Source organism: Emys orbicularis, chromosome 1, assembly GCF_028017835.1.
Source record: "Emys orbicularis isolate rEmyOrb1 chromosome 1, rEmyOrb1.hap1, whole genome shotgun sequence".
NCBI lineage: Eukaryota > Metazoa > Chordata > Testudines > Emydidae > Emys > Emys orbicularis.
The window spans coordinates 261,690,827-261,710,543 of NC_088683.1; the positions used below are offsets into that span (position 1 = coordinate 261,690,827).

Here is a 19,717-nt window from a genome sequence, read left to right on the forward strand (position 1 = left end):
CCAACAACATTTCAATAGGGAGAGGACGAAGAAGAAAAAGAAGAAGAAGAAAGAAGAGGAAGAAGAGAGAGGGAGGGAGGGAGGGAGAGTGGACGAGCGAAAGCGGGAGAGAGAGAGAAAGGAAGGCAAGAAAATCCCCCCCAATCTTTTAAGTCAATGCATATTGTGGTGACACTGGCAACGGAGCCCTCACGGTGGAGTCGGCCAGGGCTGTGCGTTCCCAAAATATGACCAGGGGTGCTTGGATGTGCAGTCGGCAGTACGATGACGGCCTAAAAATCTGGTTTGCACCCCGGGAGAACGAGAAACCCTTCACTGATTCAGAGAGGGCTCAGAAATGGCGACTGTCCCTGGCATCGCTCTTGTTTTTCACAGTCCTGCTCTCTGATCACTTGTGGTTCTGTGCCGAAGCCAAACTCACCAGGACCAGAGACAAGGAGCAGCAGCAGCAGCCCGAGCATCCGGAGCGGGAGCTACTCTCTAGCATGGGGGAGCCCTCGCCTGCAGCACAGGCGGCCCATAGACTCCTCTCCTCCTCATTACCCACCCTGCCTCCCTCCCCCAGCAGCAGCAGCAGAGGCGGCAACAGCAACAATAATAACAATAACAACAACAAGGCTATTTTTCTAGGGAACTCTACCAAACCTTTTTGGCGCCTGGAGACGTGTTACCCGCAGAGCTCCGCATCTGGCCAGTGTTTCAGCGTGGAGGATGCGGACTCTGTGTGCCGGAGGAGATGGAGCCGGGAGCAGCAGGTGACAGGGAATCATCCGACTCCGGGCTGGAACTTGACGGATTTTTACCTTTCCTTTTGTAATTCCTACACCCTTTGGGAGTTGTTCGCCGGGTTGTCCAATCCGGACACTTTGAACTGCAGTCTGGATGTGGTGCTGGAGGGGGAAGGCTCCTGCAGCCAGTGCGTCCAGGCTTACCAGCGCTACGACCAGCATGCTCAGGAGAAATACGAAGAGTTTGAGGTTATGCTCCAGAAATATTTACAATCGGATGAATACTCGGTGAAATCGTGTCCTGAGGATTGTAAGGTAGGAGCCCTGCTGTGTGTTATGCTCTCTTTCATTGATGGGCCGGCTGGTTGCTTTCCTTTTTTTTTTCTTCCGGTGGTGTTTTTAATTCGGGTGCTGATGGCTTTAATTATTTGGGAGGAATTGACTCTTCTAGTGGAAACTGACAAGGGGTCCTTATTTACGCATTGCTTGCAAGGAAAAGAAGAGTGATCCTTGGTCCTCTGGGAGTGCAGAGCTGGATTTCCCCAACTCATGAATATGCGATTGGCTCAAACTCGGCTGCCTGCTTCCACAGGGCTTGGATGCGGCTTGACAGAGAGGCAGGGGTAGGGGCTGCATGCCAATTAGCAGGACCTAGTACGGCAATGGGGTGTGAATGGGCTGTCCCTGGTTGTTGGCGGTCTGGAGTGGACGTGGGAAGTTGGTTGTTCCGCAGGATCAGCGGCGTGGTTGCTTGGCGTTTGTGTAGGCACTCGGTGGCAAAAAGTGTCTGTTTCGATGCGCACCGGGGGAACTTTCTGATTGATGTGCAAGCGACGTGACTCTGTCTTAACTTCCAACAAGTTACTGGTTGTCTTGGGCTTTTGTGTTGAATCTCAGTGAAGTCAATTGATGACTTATGTCCAGTGTTAGCTGACTTGCAAGTCGTCTTGTCTTAGAGCTTCCAGAAGCAGGATGCTCTCCAGAATCTCTGAAGGACAAATGTTTCGGTGATTTGGCATAGCATTTTGAATACTGATGTGTTGTTCTCTTTAACATGTGCAATCGTGGTGGGATTCTGGAGGAATCAAGAATGGGCATTTCCTAATGTACGAATAGAGAGTGTGTCAATGCGATCATGTGTAAAAAGGAAGACGTTCCAGGTGACCATCTATGTGTGCGTATATGTCTGTCTGAAGTCTGCTCTACACAGTCTGTGGAGTGAGGAAGAGCTCAAGGACTAGAGTGGCTGTAAACAGATACTGCAGTGACCTTTACTAGGGAAGTAATGATGACAGAATTTCAATAAACCTCATCGTTATTCTTTATGTATCCCCCATGCTCATTCAGAGCGATCCAAAGAAAGATTATTTTTCTTCATAAGCAAACAGTGTCCCACGTTGGCTCTTCGGTAGCTGTCTCTCCACTTTGTACAAGACTAGTTGGCTCAGCTCTCAAGGCGGGAAAGCGCAGTGAAAGGGGCCGTGCTTGGTGCTTAAAATACAAAGTCTGTTTTTAAAAATATTTTTTTTGAACAACCAATCTACATGGCTTCTGCTCTGAACTGGCTTGCCTGAATTTTCTTGATTATCTACTGCATTGGTACCTTAACAAATACAAACCAAATCCTGCTTTAGAAATCTGAATCAGCTGAGCACAGCAGCACAAACAAATTACCTATCTGAACAGCAGGCTTTTCTGGTGATCATATTTAACAAGAGAACCTGATCCCACACCCGTTAGTGCCTTTTAACTTTAACAGGGCCTTCTGGTATCGTTTGATGATTACGGTATATGCCTTACAGAATCCCATCATGTTGAATATGGGCAGTACTAATAAATGTAGCTTATGTATACTGTCTCAAAGGGCAAACATATGCATGTCCAACCGTCCAATAACGTTATCTCATTATGTAAATAAAACCTGATGTTATCAGCAAGAAAAATATGTCCGTAGAGTTTTTATCATTAAGTTCAATAGGAGCAATTTTGGACCTGCATTTCCTGGATCATTTAACCGTATGTGTATATGTAAACACACACCACATGCATTTTATACTTAGACTACAGTATAAATATCTTTTATCTCGATATTGGCTGATTTGGAGGCAATAGAAAATTCTGTTCAAAAGTTATCTCTCTAAGGGCCAAAAGTGTGAGGGCATCATTGCCATTTCAGTAACTCCTTCACCTGGAAATTGATCTCCTGCCTTGTCCTGCCAAACGTTCGATATTTACATTCTTAACATGATGTTTTAAATCATAGGCTGGTTTGACTGGACTTTTTCACCACTGCATTAACAGTTGCTTTACCAGATATCATATCATGTGAGAAAGGGGAAATTGCATAGAATACTAATTATACAATACTGTATATTATTTCTTTTTCCCCCAGTGGGGGTTGATGTGAATAACTGTTCTGAATGAGTCTTCGTAAGAGAAAAAAAATTAAACCAGTTACATTTTTTTTAAATATAGAAAATATTCCTACTTGTACCTTTCAGCAAGAAAAGGGGCAAAAAGAAATACAGAACAAATTACTAATAGTTCTTGGGTTGGGGTTGCATGAACCAGACCTGCCTGCCAGTGCTATCCTACTGTGTATTGAGAATTTGTCCAACCAATCTATGTGACAAAGTGAAGGCAAAACAAGAAAAAAATGCTAGTAGTATTGTTCCTTTTGGAAGATATGACAAAGAAGTGATCTGGTCAACTATGGTTTTTATGTGTGATAATTAATGATCAGATGCAAAGCCCTACTCCTGTTAACACTGGCTCTGTTCTAAAAGAGTTGCTGTCCAAGGTGCTGAAAGACAAAGCACAATGCTTACTGCTCACATAGTCTGAATACACTGGAGATATATAACTATGTTACATGTTCTCTCCCTGAATTTATGTGTCCATATCTTTTAGGGCATTTTCAAATCTTATATTTCACTGTGTGAAATCCAATCATTTAGCAGTCTTAAGCAGTCTAGCACTGCATATGATGTATAGTAAGGTGATTTTCTGTACTGTATACTCAATTGTATGTACATGCAACTATAAAGTCCTACAGTTTGTTGTTGTTGTTGTTGTTTTTTAAATGCTCTATCTTGGGGAAATGACCCATTTAAAAACAAAATAAATTGAAAATTCCACTTTACTATCTTGTTTTGTTCTTTATAAATACTTGATTTATTAAACTAAAATAGGAAACAGCTTTGCTAATGTACTCAAATCTGTGATAATGTCTAGATGATATTTAAGAATTATGTTAAAGGATCAACATCTAACATCTGATGAGCAAACAGAAATTTGACATCTAATCATATATATTTGTTTAACCTCATTTGACTGGTTAATGTGGTGTGCTGCTTTTTACTGTGTATTAAAAGACAATATGAAAAATAATGAATTTACTCAATAGTCATGTATATAAAGACAGGTCAGAAGTGAAATAAGAAAACCTATTAAAGAAATCTATTTGCATTTAAGAAAGTTTTAGTATTCTGGGAGAGTAGCTGTATTCTGGAGGAGAAGAGAGTATTTCATCCAGTTAACAATGTTTAGTTGATTACAAAATCAAGAAAAGTTACTATGAATACCACTCACTGTAACATTTATATTCTGCTGGACCATCTACTCTTCCTTACCCCAGCAACCTTAAGGAACAATTGATTCAGAGGTTAATAAGTGGCAATTATGACATTACTCGTTCTCTCATGCAAATTATTTTACCTTTCAGTAATTATAATGTAAATCACAATTAGCAAATATTGCATATTTTTTTACTGTATCATTCTGAAATACTGACTTTATATTTTCATCTTTTTACCTAAAAGTAAGATTTTTATGAGTTATTGGACTTTCTTCTCTAAATGATCTAAGGTTCATTGAATGCCTAGTAGTTTCTGGGGTTTGTTTTAGTCATGTTTTGTATTATGGCAATACCTTTGTAGTCAGAAATTGTTTGGGTTAGTATAAATTCACTTTTAGATATTATGTGAAGCTGAATTTCATATTTAGGCTCCCAGATCATCAAAATAAAAGCATATTAATTAAGTAGAAAGAAATTGCTTTCTCTAACATCAGTAGATCTTGCTTTTAAATGTTACACATATCTGTGCATTTAAATTTGATGCAGATTAGAGTAGTTGCTTTACATTCTCAAGGTTCAGATACTTATGTTTGACAATGCCACATAAACTGCATACACAATGTATACTGGTTGGGGTTTAGGTTGAGCTTCTCTGTCGACTTGTTTCTGTTTTACAGGCACTAGTTATTATTGTTGTCTGTAATTCTATTCTGGTTTCAAAAATTATTGATCAACTTGCATAAATCTGGTGTCTTCGAACATTTTTTGTTTGCTTTGATAATCACACATACTAGGAATGTACAAAACAAGAAGTACAACAAAGAAAAAAACATTTATTTTAATGCATTTAAATATTGGGCCAGATTCTTAATTGATGCAAATTAGTGTAGCTCCACTGACTTTAATAGAGTTATGCTGAGTTACAACGGTTGAGAATCTGGACCATTATCTATTTTAAACTTTGATTTTTACAAAAAAATTGCTTTTGTTTTGTAAAAATTAAGAAACATTTTGAAGTAATGTTTACATCTGGTGAAATTATGGTAATTGTGATTGATAATATCCATATATTCTTGCTAACCAGGAATAACTGATACTGTATATAAATGGGTTTTGGGTTGATGTTAGCAGAAGCAGTTCCTAATAATGAGTTGTGAGCTTTCCGTCAGGGGAAATACTCAAGTTCTTATTCTTAAGTCAGAAGTCTATTGCTTTTCTGGAATAGAGGAAGATTCTGGCTGCTTCTGAGTCTGAACTGGGTCAAAGCACTAAGTAGGCCATACACATGTAAAGGTTTTTTAAATGCTGGTTTTGGAGACATAGAATATTTTCTGTATAGAAAGCATTTAAGCTGGAGAATATTCTTTGCAGACACATTTATTAATGCTTGTAGTTGCTGAACAAAACAGTTAGCATCTCAGGGACAATTATTTCACTGTAAGAAACGAAAGTGTTTGAAATAAGAACTTACTGTACTTTGTCAATACTAGTTTAAATACTGTAATGTGTTATTCGTGTATTTTCATGGATTATCATAATAAGATCCTATTATTCTCTTTTAATGCTAGGATAGCAGAGGAGAAAAATTAGAAGATATGCCAATATTTGTACTTTCTTTGTTAAAGAAAATGGGTCAAATCTTGCTGGAAAATCTGTCACTAACATCAATGAGATGACTGAGCAAGGGCATCAGGCTTGGGCCCACAGCTCTAAAACTATTTTGTGCATTACAATCCTTCATTGCTAAGCTCCCCATTGAAATTGGTTTAAGAAAATTGGCATGATAGCTTCAATATATTTCTTCAGTCTGGGCCTTATCCAAAGTCCAGATCAGTGGGAGTACTTCCATTACTATAATGGGCTTTGGATCAGGCCCTAGATATCCTATAGGATGATACATAAAACAAATACATGATAAAGATTAAATAATATTTAATCAGTTCAGATTTGCAATTTTAAGTCCACGCTGCTAGCAAATTTGTAAAAATAGTTGAATTCTAATGCTACTTAGTTAAAAATATGGGTTCCTGAGTATTATTATTATCATAAGTATTCAGTTGATATTCAGTGAATATAGCTGGTATGCTTCTACGCCTGGTTTATATTTGATCACTGTGTTCAACTCTTATTAAGTAATTTTAGAGCATTTTAAAATAATTAAATTTATATTATTTCTCATTTCATTGGAAATATCATGGTTTGTATGAACCATGAGTTTACTGTAGTAGTTTTTTTTTTCTAAACAGAAGATGCACTGTAATTGGATTTTGGTTTAAGCTCTTAGTTAAGTAGGCAGAGAAGAACAGATGAGAAATTTGAAACCAAATTTCAGGTGATGAGAACCTTTCTATTGCAAAGGTCAAATAGACCAGTATTTAACACAAAGCTACTTAGGAGTTTCGGTCACACAGCAATATTTAAAATTTAATACATCGGGGAGTGATTCTTAAAATTAATCACTAAGAGTGAAGTCTTATGATTTGGCACTGGGGGACAGTGTCTAGTAGAATGGTAAAAATTGAATTACAAAGTTGATATTTAAAAAAAACCTCTGGAAATGTAGTATTTATTTTTAAAACTTCTTTAAACATGAATAACATATATTATATTGTAGGAAATTATGATCAGTTTGTTTGTTCTGAAGTAAAATTATTTTCATGTGTACAGTTTAAAATACATCATGTAATTTGGATAACTGCACAAATTGATGTTTGTGCATTTTTCTTTGCTGAACTGAATGTAAGAAGTTAAACCAAAAGTGTAATTTCCCCCCCTGGAAATTAGTTTGTGGATTTGACATGTGGCAGAAGTCAGTACCTCTATTATAGTGCATTACGGCTTTATTGTAATTAAGGGCCTGATCCTGCCTCCATTTAAGTCAATGACAACACTCCCATTTGCATCAATGAGTTTTGGACTGATCCCTAATGTCTCGATTCAGCAAACTACTTAAGTACATGCCCAATCTTAAGTACATAACTAGTGCCAATCAGGTCAATAAGATTATTCACATGCTTAAACTTAAGTATTTACTCAAGTGCTTTGCTGTTCCAGGGCCAGAGTGCTCAGTAGCTTGTAGGATCAACCCCTTAAAGATCAAATTTCCCATGACCATAAATCTATCCTAAAGACTGGATTAGTGTCAGCTGCCATTGCACATGTGGGGATGTTAGAGCCATATAGGGTATGTTCACGCTGTGTTTAAAAACTTGTGGCAATAAGTCTCAGAACCTGGGCCTAAAGACTTGGGCTCACAGGGGCTTGTGTTATGGTACTAAAAACAACAGTGTAACTGTTTGGGCCCAGACTGGAGCTTGGAATCTGAAACCCTCACTCCTCCCTGGGCTTCAGAGCCTGGACTCCAGCCTGAGCCCAAATGTCTACAGAGCTGTTTTTAGCCCCATAGCATGAGCCCCAGTCTGTAGGTCCAAGTTCTGAGACTAGGTTTTAAAATGCAGTGTAGACATACGCCTAGTGGTAGTTCTCATTGCTCTGCCTTCAAGCCTCCATTACACACTGGTTCATTTGGATATACCTTGTACAGTTTGCAGATGATGCAGAAGACTCTTTCCTTCATCCCCTTTTCCTATTAGGAAAAAGTCATCAGAAAGTTAAATACAGTTCTGTCGTTTATAATGCCTGAAGATCACTTGGTCTTTACTCAGTCCTTTGTCACAAGAAACTCACACTGAGATTGGTGCATATTTTGCTCCATGCTGGCCTGGGTAAGGATTGCCTAAAAGGGTAAAGACAACACACAAATTGTATTCTTTAGTATCACTAATACACCTCAGAAAACAAAAAGTGACAGTAGTATTAAAATTAGATTTGTGGAATGTTGTGCTGAAATGCTAATTCTAATGCAGATTGAGCAGGTTTGGTTATGCATGCTGGTATTTGGTGCTGTCTTGCACCAGCATGGTGATATCACCAGGTTCATGGGACCTGAACACAGTCTCATGGGAAAATGTGCGAGGAGAGCAATCTGTGTTTTAGAGATGTGAATGGGAGTAAATGTATTAGATTATGTGATTATATCAGTGTTAAATGGGATGAGGGTGGTCTAGCTTTTTTTTCTTTTTCTTTTTTGAGGGACCCTGCAATAGTATTTGTGTCTGACTCTCACAAAAGCAAATCTTGTGAGAACAGGGTGTAAAAGAATGGTGGTCTGGTTGTTTCCCTCCTTATAAGATATTCTGAGGGGTGGTGTGTGTGTGTGTGTGTGTGTTGGGGAGGGAGGTGGATGGATTCCAACAGCTTTCATCTTCTTCTCTCAGACCATGCAAGAGGGGAACTCCAAGCCCAGCTATAATCCCCTACAACCCTCTTCACTCAGTATACACAGCTCTGCTCCCTGTGTATACTCAGAGACACAACTGCTTGTTTTAGTGAATAACATATGGTTTCACTACATTTTATTCTTGTAAACACTGTAGAGCCATCATAGCCAAGAAAGCAAGTGAGCTTTAGCTTGTTAAATTCCAATTATAGGGTCAGGTTGACTGCTTGAAAGCAGGTAAAGGCAATGGAGTTGCACTGCTGTCACGGAGGGCATGTTTTAGCTTGCAAAAACCCTGTTTTTTCATGATGAAGATGTGTGAGATTGAAAAATGCAGCTTGACTTTTGGAATTCTGGTTGAGTTACTTGTAAGCGCAGTATGTGATATGTGGAAGTCCTGGATCATTCCTGTGAGATCTGCACTTGGAAGGGTCTCCCCAAGTATGTTTCCCAGCTCATGCCCAAATTTGGGTTCAGCTCTCTGTCGGTGTCTGGACTGTGGGAAGGGTGAAGTCTGGGTGGGCAAGAGAAGATGTGGGCAGGCCAGGAGTGAAGCTGTAGGGGGGAAGAATGCACATTATCTGCCCTTACAGTCTCACAGAGATGTTTTGGAAAAGAAAATATATCATTAGCATTATCATTTGTGCTAAGCTCCATCTGCAGAAGTTTCAGGCACAGCTGCAGCTGGAAGGAACCTTGGTAGCCTGGGTCCAAAGAAACTACACTGCCAAGGAGCCAGAGATGGGGGCAGGCAGGTGCCAATGAGACAGTTCAAGAACTTCACATGAATGTCATGGCCTCCTGAACGTCCTTGAGGATCTGTCTTTTTTCAGGATGCCGCAGGATGGGGGCAAATCTCCCCCCATCCCTGGTAGGATGATGCAGAAAGAGATTCTTATGGGGATTTCTTCTCTGTGATGGTAACACCTAGGAGACGGGATGATCTGAACTGAACTTATTAACAGGCAATATACATGGGATGAGATTTCCAAAAGTGCTGTGCTCTTTTTTAAGTCAACGAGAGGTTTTCCATTGTCATTAATGGGATCATAGCTAGGGCAAAGGGCCACTTTTGAATGAAGTAATGATTTTTTCAGATGTATCTAGTGCAAAATTTAAAGAAGCAGCAATTTTAAAATGGGTTATTTTAGTATTGCTTGAATACAAGATGTTCTATGGTCTTCAGGCAAATCAGAAGCATTTTCTCAGGGAATGTGTGTAATTCCAGTAGTTATAAAAATATCTTGAATGAGTCTTGAACGTGTATTTAATTCTGGGTGGTCCTTACTTCTGCACAGTTGATCATAAGTTGATTTTATTTGCCTGAGTACAACATGCAGATGACACTGACAGCCTGGCCAGTGGGTGGCTGAAGGAAATAAAAATAAAAAATAAAATAAATAAATGGAGATATACCTATCTCATAGACCTGGAAGAGACCTTGAAAGGTCATGGAATCCAGCCCCCTGCCTTCACTAGCAGGACCAAGTACTGATTTTGCCCCAGATCCCTAAGTGGCCCCCTCAAGGATTGAACTCACAACCCTGGATTTAGCAGGACAATGCTCAAACCACTGAGCTCTCCCTCCCCCTGGCTAGAGTAACACAAATGACGTGTTGTGATCGGTGCGCTCTCTGTCAGGGCTGATGGAACTATTGATCGAGGTGACAAAGTGACAACATGCAGATGGAATCTAGAGCATGTCAAGCTACTTCATCTTTGTGGAGTATTGTCATTGCAGTGAGACCTTTCATTACATGTTCAACATATTAGCAATCAAAACCATAAGGAAATTTCTCATGAAAGTAAAGAAAAAAATAGATAGTCTGTGATAAGTAGCTGATAATGTTTCTCACTTTGTCAGTCATTCTTTTAGGAAAAAACCAGACATGTTTTAGAATTTATTGTGCATTTCTGATCATTTTTCTACTTTGGTTAATATGCTTTTCATTTGTCAAGAGTTACACTTATGGGAGATACTAGCCCTTTAAATCACATTTAAATTTGTATCATTATGCATCCACTTAGGAATATAGTTTTGATTTAAGGTTTTATTATATAAGGAAGATTTTGAACAACTCTAATATGTATTAAAGCAAATTAGAAAAGTTAATTATATTATCTCTCAGCTTAACATGCTACAGTAATTGAGTTCTAAATACAAAATCATAAACAACCAACATTTCTAAATGTGTTATTACAAATTATCTTCATTAGGTGAGAACCCTTCCGGGGCATATCAATATATTTATACAAGTGACAGATTAGAAATTAGCAAGATTTTACTGGGTTTTGCTTTAAAGGAAAGTTTAGTTTGTAACAACAAAAACAAAAGAAAAAACAAAGTAAATGGAGGATTATTTTCAAATGTCACATTCCGGCTTTTATTCACACTGTATTATTGTAGAATAGATACCGCACGTACATGAATCCTGAAAATGTACTCAACAAAAAGTGAATGGAAATCACACTTGAGTACCCTTAAAGTTTTTATCACATATGATGTTTGTTCAGAATAGGCTTTTATACAGAAATGTGTTGTGAATAATAGGAACACCTTATTTAGTCACAGCTGCAATAAAAGTGCTTCTATATTGAGAGACTTATAACTGAGCTGTAAAAGGAAATCACTCCAGTCTGAAACTTGGTGTAGAAGCACTCAGTCTAGGAGTAGAATTCTTTACAATATATACATTAAAATAGCTCTTTCATGTTCAAGATACCAGAGCAGAAAAAGAAACACAAAAATTGTCTGTGCCAATCACTTTTTTGAGCTCCTGCAATTTAAACAGCTTTTTGCATTACAGTTGGAAATGTGCAGAAAACGAGGTTTTGATGTGGACTAAAACCTTTGGTGATTTTCAGAGGAAATGACTCTTCTGAATACAGAGTAACTTTGTTTTGTCAAATTATCTGGATAGAGTCTGTTACGATATTAGTGTTCAAGGCTATATTCTTTGTGTACCTAAATTGGATGCAGGTTTGGGCCCCATTTGTGTTAAAAAAAAAAGAAAAAAAGGGAATGTTATAGTCCAAAGTACTCTGAGCTGAAGATTTGCCATGGACTTCCAAGGAAGCAGGACCGAGCCTCTGGCCATGATCAGTCCATAACTCATCCTATAAAGGTTGTGGGTTTGCTCCTGTAGCTTGTCCACATGAAGAACTTCCAATGAAGTAAAGAAGGCTTCATTGGGTGGAATTGTTGCTACAAGGAGAGATCCATTATTCTGAGACTACTTAGAGAGGGCCATATTATGAGCAAGTTCCAACTATATTTAATGCTTTTGTCTATTTAAGTGAGATCCTTAACATAATATACTTTAATCTTAGATATAGACATCTAATGTTTTTAGTGTCATATCAGGGATTCTAATTGTTATTTTGTCTACCTTAAACTCATTTTATTACTAATGATATTCCCTCTAATATTGCAATTAGCCAACAGACATGTATTAATTTATCCTCACTGTCTTTGATATTGATTAGAATACTGGTTTGGTTTAATGTCAAAGATGAAAAGTTAACATTGTCTCCCCGATATTAGAAGTTGGAAAGTAAAAAAAAAATCATATAAATCTCCCTCTGCATTTTGTTATTAAAACAAATCATCAAGTTTATCCAATACATTTTGTTTCATCAGAATTTACATTTCATTTCCTTAGTAGAGACAAATATTCAAAATACAGCAACTAGATCATCTCGAGGCTAATGCTGGTCAAACATCTGCATAAGAGCAAAAATACCTGTTTTTTTTTCTTGTTTGATGTAGACATGCCAGTGAATGAGGACAAGCCCCAGGATGATTTTAAGCTGCAGGCTGCAACTTTAGTAAAGTTAACACTGAGGAGAGGTGCTACTTCCCCATCATGCATCCTGCCCATCGTCCATCCTGCCCGTTGTCCATACTCTCAACTACCAGGCCTTTTAAGTGGTTCTAGTGTAGGGGCTACACAGGTTCGTACCATAAAACCCATAACACAGGGTAGACTTTCCTCAGTCTATCCCTAGAACTCAGCTCACTCTTCTGAGTCCTACCATCTCCACCTCTGCAAAGGGGACAGAGGGTACTAAAAGGGGAGGGGGGGACTTTGGCCTGCAAAGGCCGTAAGGTCTTCCCCTATCCCATGAGCATAATGCCTATCAGTAAAATCCCAGGTCTTTTACCATAGTCCTCTGGAGAAGCTTTGTAGTGCATTCAGACAGAACAGAAGGGCCAACCTCTGGTTCTAGATGAAAGTTTTCTTGCAGGTGTCGCTGCATAGTACCTGCCAGAATTTGGCAAATAGTATTATGAAGATGTAGAAATTTATGAATAAAACACATTTGAAAATATTGGGCCAAACTATTCTCCCAATCCCATTTGTGTGACCGGGTAAGTGTATTGCATACAAATCTATCTATGAAAGACAGGAATTTGAAATATTGCTTTCTTTTCACCCAAATATATACGGTCTGATTCTCCTCTAAGGTAAATCAGGAGTGAGTCCATTGAAATCAATGGCATTATTCCAGAATACATGTGGTGAGAGAGCAGAATTAGGCCCATGTGAATTAAAACTCTAAAATGTGAAATGCAGAGGTTAAATTTGATTCAGATTACTGAATTTGCTCTATGAACCTTGCTAGAAAAGGGGAAACACCAAATGATATTTAAAATGCCCAGTTTCCTGTACTAGACTGATTATATTAATTTGCTGTTGATGTCAGACTAGTGCTGTTTCTATTCTTTGTTGCTGTGTTTGGTCTTGATCCCATTCTTCTATTCTATTGATTTTTCAGACATACCATGGCAAAATACGATGCACCTAATTTGTTAAAACTATGAAGGGAAAAATTACTGAGAGACAGCTCAGCAGAATTAATTTGCCTCTTCCAAACAACAGTATAGGTCATTCACCAGTGTTGTAAGGGCTGATACTAGTTAATACAGAGTAACTCCATCAACTTCTAGATTTACACTGGTGCATCTGAGTTCAGAATCTAATAGAGCTGGCTGAAAAACGGAATTTCTGTTCCATGGGAAATTGCAACATTTCAAAATTTGTTTTCATGCTGAATGGGAATGAAAAGGCAAAGTTTGATATTACACACAGAAGGGAAATTCTGAAATTTTTTGATTCAGAAACATTGAAATATGTAAAGTCAAAACATTTTGTTTCAATATCATCAAAAAGTTTTATTCTGATAATGGTAAAACATTATAATGTAATATAAATTAAACAAACTATATTATTTTAAATTTAATATGCACTATTACAATTGATATAATATAAAAACAAAAATAATCACAATTATGTCAAAACAAAACATTTTTAACTTATTGAAATGAAATGTTTCAAAATCATTAGAATATGAAATGATTCATTTAAACTTTTTCTCATAAAAAAATTCATAATGTTGCTGTAAAATGTATTGATTTTATCAAAACTGCATTTTCAGATGGAAAATGGTTCAAAATGTCACCAGCTCTAATAAATAGTATTGGAATATGATTGGCAGATCAGACTTACAGGGTTGTCAATATTTCAGATAATGAATGATTTGGGAAGTGTTTTCTTATGCAGGCAAAACAGAATAAAGTCATTATATGTTAACTGATCCAATTGCAATAGATGATGTATCTTAAAGAATTTCTTTAATGGGTTAACTTATGAACACTTTTTCCTAATAAAAGGTCAGATGACATTTTTCTGGTACATTTTAATCTGTTTTTTAGGTAGATGGCTCAAGTTATGATAAAAAAAAAGTAAGACTGTCTGTCATTGAGGGCTGATTCTGTCTTACTGGCTAGTTTAAGCAGAGCTTGTGTACACAATAGAAAGGCAACATTTTAAACATTAATTCCCTGATAAATAAATGAGTTGTGGTGGAGTTAAAATGGAGGATATGTCAGTAACCTAAAGGTAAAATCCTTACAAGGAAGTTTCAGTTAGCAAAATCTTTATGAGGAGAGGAGCCAGGAAAAGTCAAAGTTCAGAGGATTCTTACACAAAACACAAACTTTGCAAGTATAAAAATTGCAGCTAAGGAATCAAAACAACCTTATCTCTGCCCCCTTGACTATTTCAGTTCCCTTCTTTATTCCTTTTATAGCTACTTTGTATGATGCAATTTTATTTGGACCAACGACTTTTTCTAAAGACTTTAAGAAGTCTCCAGCTATTTTACTTATACAGCTTGCAAGTGGAGTAATAAAAATACGCAGTACAGATCACTGGTTTATAAATGAGGCTTGGATCATTGGTTGGCACATGAAATTATAAGGCCAGATCATATAAAGTGCTGCGTACCTTTAGTACCTAACAGGATAGGGTCCATTAGTGGGGACTCAGGAACAATTACTCTCAATATGCTATTTACCTAACCAGGAATTTGTAAATAAGATTTTTTTTCCCCTATAGAGTGTGTAGGATGTAAAGAAGCCTGGAATTGTCACAACAAGTGTGATTAAGAACAAGACCTTCTAGTTGTTGTGGTACCCAAGGAAAGTGAAGTTCTTTATTAGGGATGGATAGGCTGAGTTTTTTTAATTTTCTCAGGGCAGCTTTAAATGGGAGGAGTTAAGTTAGTTTGGATACCTTAAGTGTGAATTTTCATACTTTCAGATGTTTGGGCTTAAACTGAATTTGGAATTTTCCTGCTTCCTCAGGTTCTTTTTTAATCATTAAAAATTTCTTATAAGAATTTTAAGCCTTAAATTGCTGAATGTATCCTGTGACTCTTAACCTCACATTAATGACTTTTTTGGTCTAAAATTTCTTAGTTTTCCATAGAGTCCTAACATGATACTGAGCAAAGAATGGAGCTTTGGGCTGGAGAAGGGTGGAGAGTGGGAGAGGAAAGATGTGGCATTCTCTCTTTCCTTTAGAATTCTTGAAGTCTGTAGAGGATATTCATGCCTCTTGAAGTTCCTAGGAGACATCTAGAACTCCCTGTGAACCTTATTAGCTCACCACGAGGGGGCCCAGTTCCCTTCACCTCACAAATACAAGAGCCTTTCAGACCCCACCACTATACATTGCTTGCAAGTGTCAGGAGGCTTGTTGGGACCCCTAATCTCCTCCCCACACAAGCCTTAATGTAAACTATACAGTTAAAATGTCACAATTTCACTCCGCACAGAGTGTAATCCATACACAGAGGTTCACATGCCACACAAAACCTGAGTGCATGGGCTTTATGTGGGGAATTACTCAATACTGAAGAGAATGAAATCTACTCCCAACCTTCACGCAATATCCAAATCAGCTCAGCAGCTTCTTTAGGACTGCTACAACCCCTGGGCTGGAGAAGGGGTTGTAAACTGCAGGGTATGGGATTTGTGATGCCTGCATCCATGCAGTCATGGACCCAGTGCCTATGCTGCAGTTCTTTCAGTCTGCTCCAAGTCTCCTTCTGCTGGGCCTATATGGAGGTAGAACACAGCAGAGGTGTGGAGTCCATATCTTCTTGGCAGCTCCCAATCCTCCATGCAGAAGAACCACAGCAGTTATGCTGCACTGAGGGCCTTCTGCGGTGCCTGTACTCTTGTGTGAATTTCACCTGCAGAGAGCACAACGTATAGTCATACTTTCCCAGTATTTGAACGTCAGCGAATAGAGTTTTCAATCTATAGATAAATGAAGTTTAGGAAGTCGCTGCTCTGAATTTTAGAACTACAGAAAATATCAAAGCAACAGTGGAAACAGAACTTATATTGAGAAAAATAAGTGAGCAAGAATATAAGATCTCTGACTTTCTTTCATAAAATACTCCCATACCTTCCTACTTATTTTCTTGTCTTCCTACTAAGAGAAAGGATTATAGGGCACTGCTCAATCTGGATTCTAGATGGCCAAGGAGCTGATAACCAGATACTAAGGAAAACCTAAGTGATTTATTTTCTTTTTAAAATGATACCATTTTCAATTTATCTGTAAAGATTTCAGTTTACTTAGATTTTCAGCAGACAGGACAACACTGTAGCTATGGCTATAGATTAAGTCCTGTTTCTTCACATATTAAAGCTGCTTTCTCAGAGGACTTCAGGGATTAAAGAAATACTGTTTTATAACTTGGGAAGGGTCTAAAACACTGAAGCATTGTTACTGCAAGCTGCAGTATTTTGAATAATTCTTGTATACTATTGCATATTGAATTTTTTAATAATGGAAACTTAAAATGCTGCTTCATTTGAACATTGAGAACTTATATTAATTATCTTTGGCAGTTGCAGGGTTCAAAAAAATAAACATCAGTGAAATATACCATGTCTAGAGATAGTCTTAAATAAGCTTGTGATGTTGCACTCCATAATGTTTTATGGAAATATGCATATGAGTGTAAATATGATGTAACTGGAATATGCTTTATGCAAAAGGTCTCTTGTAAGGTATCATTACAAAGCTTATAATCTACTGAATGTGTTCATCCTATTTGTATGTATGTATCATTCTTGTATCTGAAGCTAGAAATATAAAGTATAACTCTGAGGTCCTATTGTAATTATGCAAAGTGTGGGCCATTGATGATGGTTTAGAATCTTGATGGCTCCCATTGACTAGGACAATTGGTTGTAAATGGCTCTGTTTACTTGCAAGCCTTCCTGTGTTTGTGTAAGTTGGCCCAGGAAGAATGGTGGAATCCATCTTAAACCTGTTGCTTTTCCATTTAGAAGGAGGGGTGGGGATCCAGAGAGACAAAAGATTCCCACCTTGTGCCAAAGCTATAAAAGGGGGTGGAAGAGAACAAAGGAGGTCCCAGTCATGAGAAAGCCCCAGCTTTTCACCTAAGATGCCTGCTGGAACTAACAAGGACTGTACCGGGGAAAGGATTGGGCCCAGACTAGGAAGGAGTCTAGTCTGTGAAAGAAGCTTATTGGAACATCTCTGAGGGTAAGATTTACCTGTAAACAGTTTCTTAATGTATTAGGCTTAGACTTGCATGTTTTATTTCATTTTGCTTGGTAACTTACTTTGTTCTGTCTGTTATTACTTGAAACCACTTACATCCTACTTTTTATACTAAATAAAATCACTTTTGTTTATTGATTAACCCAGAGTAAGTGATTAATATCTGGGGGAGCAAACAGCTGTGCATATCTCTCTATCAGTGTTATAGAGGATGGACAATTTATGAGTTTACCATGTATAAGATTTATACAGAGTACAATGGATTTATTTGGGGTTTGGATCCTATTGGAAACTGGGTGTCTGGGTGCTGGAGAAAGGTGACCTGCTGAGCAGTTTTTGGTTAAAGTCTGCAACTTTGGGGGCGTGGACCAGACCTAGGTCTGTTGCAGCAGGCTAGCGTGTCTGGCTCAACAAGGCAGGGTTCTGGAGTCCCAAGCTGGCAGGGAAAATGGGCTCAGAGGTAACTTCAGCACGTCAGGTGACAGTCCAAAGGGGCTCTCTGTGACCAAACCCATCACAAAGCTTACCACACTTTTTGGAAGAATAATGGGTTATTTGTACTCCTTCCTCTTCCTAGAAATTAAGACAAAAACCTCTCAATTGTATAGACATTCCAGAGTATCTAGTGGGTTAATCTTTTTAATCCTTAGAGTGGCTGAAAAGTTTTCTTACCTTAGCCACACCAGTGACTTGAATTAGGGACAAAATGAGACAGGAAAAGTGATCCATTGGCTTAGTAAAAAGAGAGAAACAAATCATTTGTTGAAGTGATATCAGCATGTTTGATTGATTGAAACATCAGGGGGAGACCTGCAGGTGATCAGCATTTACCTCACTAACAGATGCTAGTAAGCTGTCAGGAATTGCTGCTGAGGATATCAGAGGCCCAAGATCATTTTGCCAGTTGGAAAAAGCAATTGGAGCAGCATATAAACAAAAATGCAGATATATAATTTTCATAAATACAATGATAGAATAAATACCTGTGACTCATTAAGAGTATATAGGAAAATGACTAATGCATTTGTTTGATCTCTCTCAGGTAATCATTAAAATGGTATATGCTGAGATCCCACTCCTCTGATTAGCAAGCTGAACAGTAGAGACCTCTGATGTATTAACTTATGTATTTTCCATATGCAGAAATATAGGAATTGACATACCGGACCAGCCCAGTGAGCCATCCAGTTCAGTATCTTGTCTCTGGCAGTGGATGGATGGAGGTGAAATAAACTGTGTACCAGACAGTTGTGAAACACTTTGCTGATGGAGAATGTTTCTTCCTAACTCACACTAGGAAGTGGTTGGTGTATAAACATTCATGCTCGGGGACATATCTTTTCTCTCTATATTATTTTATAACTGTGAGTGTGCTCATTATGGAGGAGCTGTGGTAGGGACTCTATTGTTAGGGTAACATTTGAAAATGAACTTAAAATGGAATATAAATCCCTGTTTTTCTCTAAAAGCCCGTTGTCTTTCAATGAGAAAATTCACACAGAGCTGGTTTGTAGGCCCTTTGAAGTTTTGGTTTTGTTTCTCTTTGTAATTCTTAATGTGGTTCTGGCTGGAATTGTTCTTTGGTAGCCTTATAATACATTGTTGATGGGTATCTGAAAAAAACCTATTGTAACCTACACAAAATTTGGTAGAGAGGTGTATCCTTTATGGTAATTTAAAAAACGTTGGATTTTGGGTTATTTTTGTCCATTATACACCATAAGCAAAAGTTTATGCACCAGCTGTTAGAGAAAGTTTATGTGCAGCTGTGCATAAACCTTCTTTGCTGTTTGTGTCACTGCACACACACTTGGTGCCACTCATGGACAGCTGTTGACGCAAACGGATTTGTGTGCAGCTTCTATGCATAATGGAGAAGAATTTATTTGTGGCTTCTGTGCATATCTGAAAAGGGTCTTATAGGCAGCTGCTGCCACAAGAGTTTATGGGCAGCTTCAGCTCCTGTCACATAGGGTTCATGTGCAGCAGCTGCTGGTGCATAAAGCCTTCTCTATTAGCAGCTACACTTACCTTATGTTTGCAATGCAATTGAAGGTGTGTTTTGCAGCTTGGGTGGGCTTACCTGTGCTACATTTAATTTAACTAGCACGCTAAAAATAGAAGGGAAGATGTGGCATCATAGGCTTCGGCGTGGGCTAACAATGTATGTACCCTGGGTCCCTGGCGTGCTTGTACAGCCCACTCTGAATAGCTGTATCTTCATTGCTATTTTAAGCGTCCT

The 19,717-nt window shown here is 38.2% G+C and overlaps 1 protein-coding gene across 1 annotated transcript in view; it reads left to right on the forward strand.

Annotated features, from left to right (window-relative positions):
• Positions 1 to 227: 227 nt before the first annotated feature.
• NALF1 (NALCN channel auxiliary factor 1) overlaps positions 228 to 19,717 on the forward strand; it is an 816,342-nt gene continuing 796,852 nt past the window's right edge. The window contains exon 1 of the mRNA XM_065407995.1: positions 228 to 1,043. Within this exon, the coding sequence (XP_065264067.1) occupies positions 228 to 1,043 (816 nt within the window). The remainder of the gene's footprint in view (positions 1,044 to 19,717) is intronic.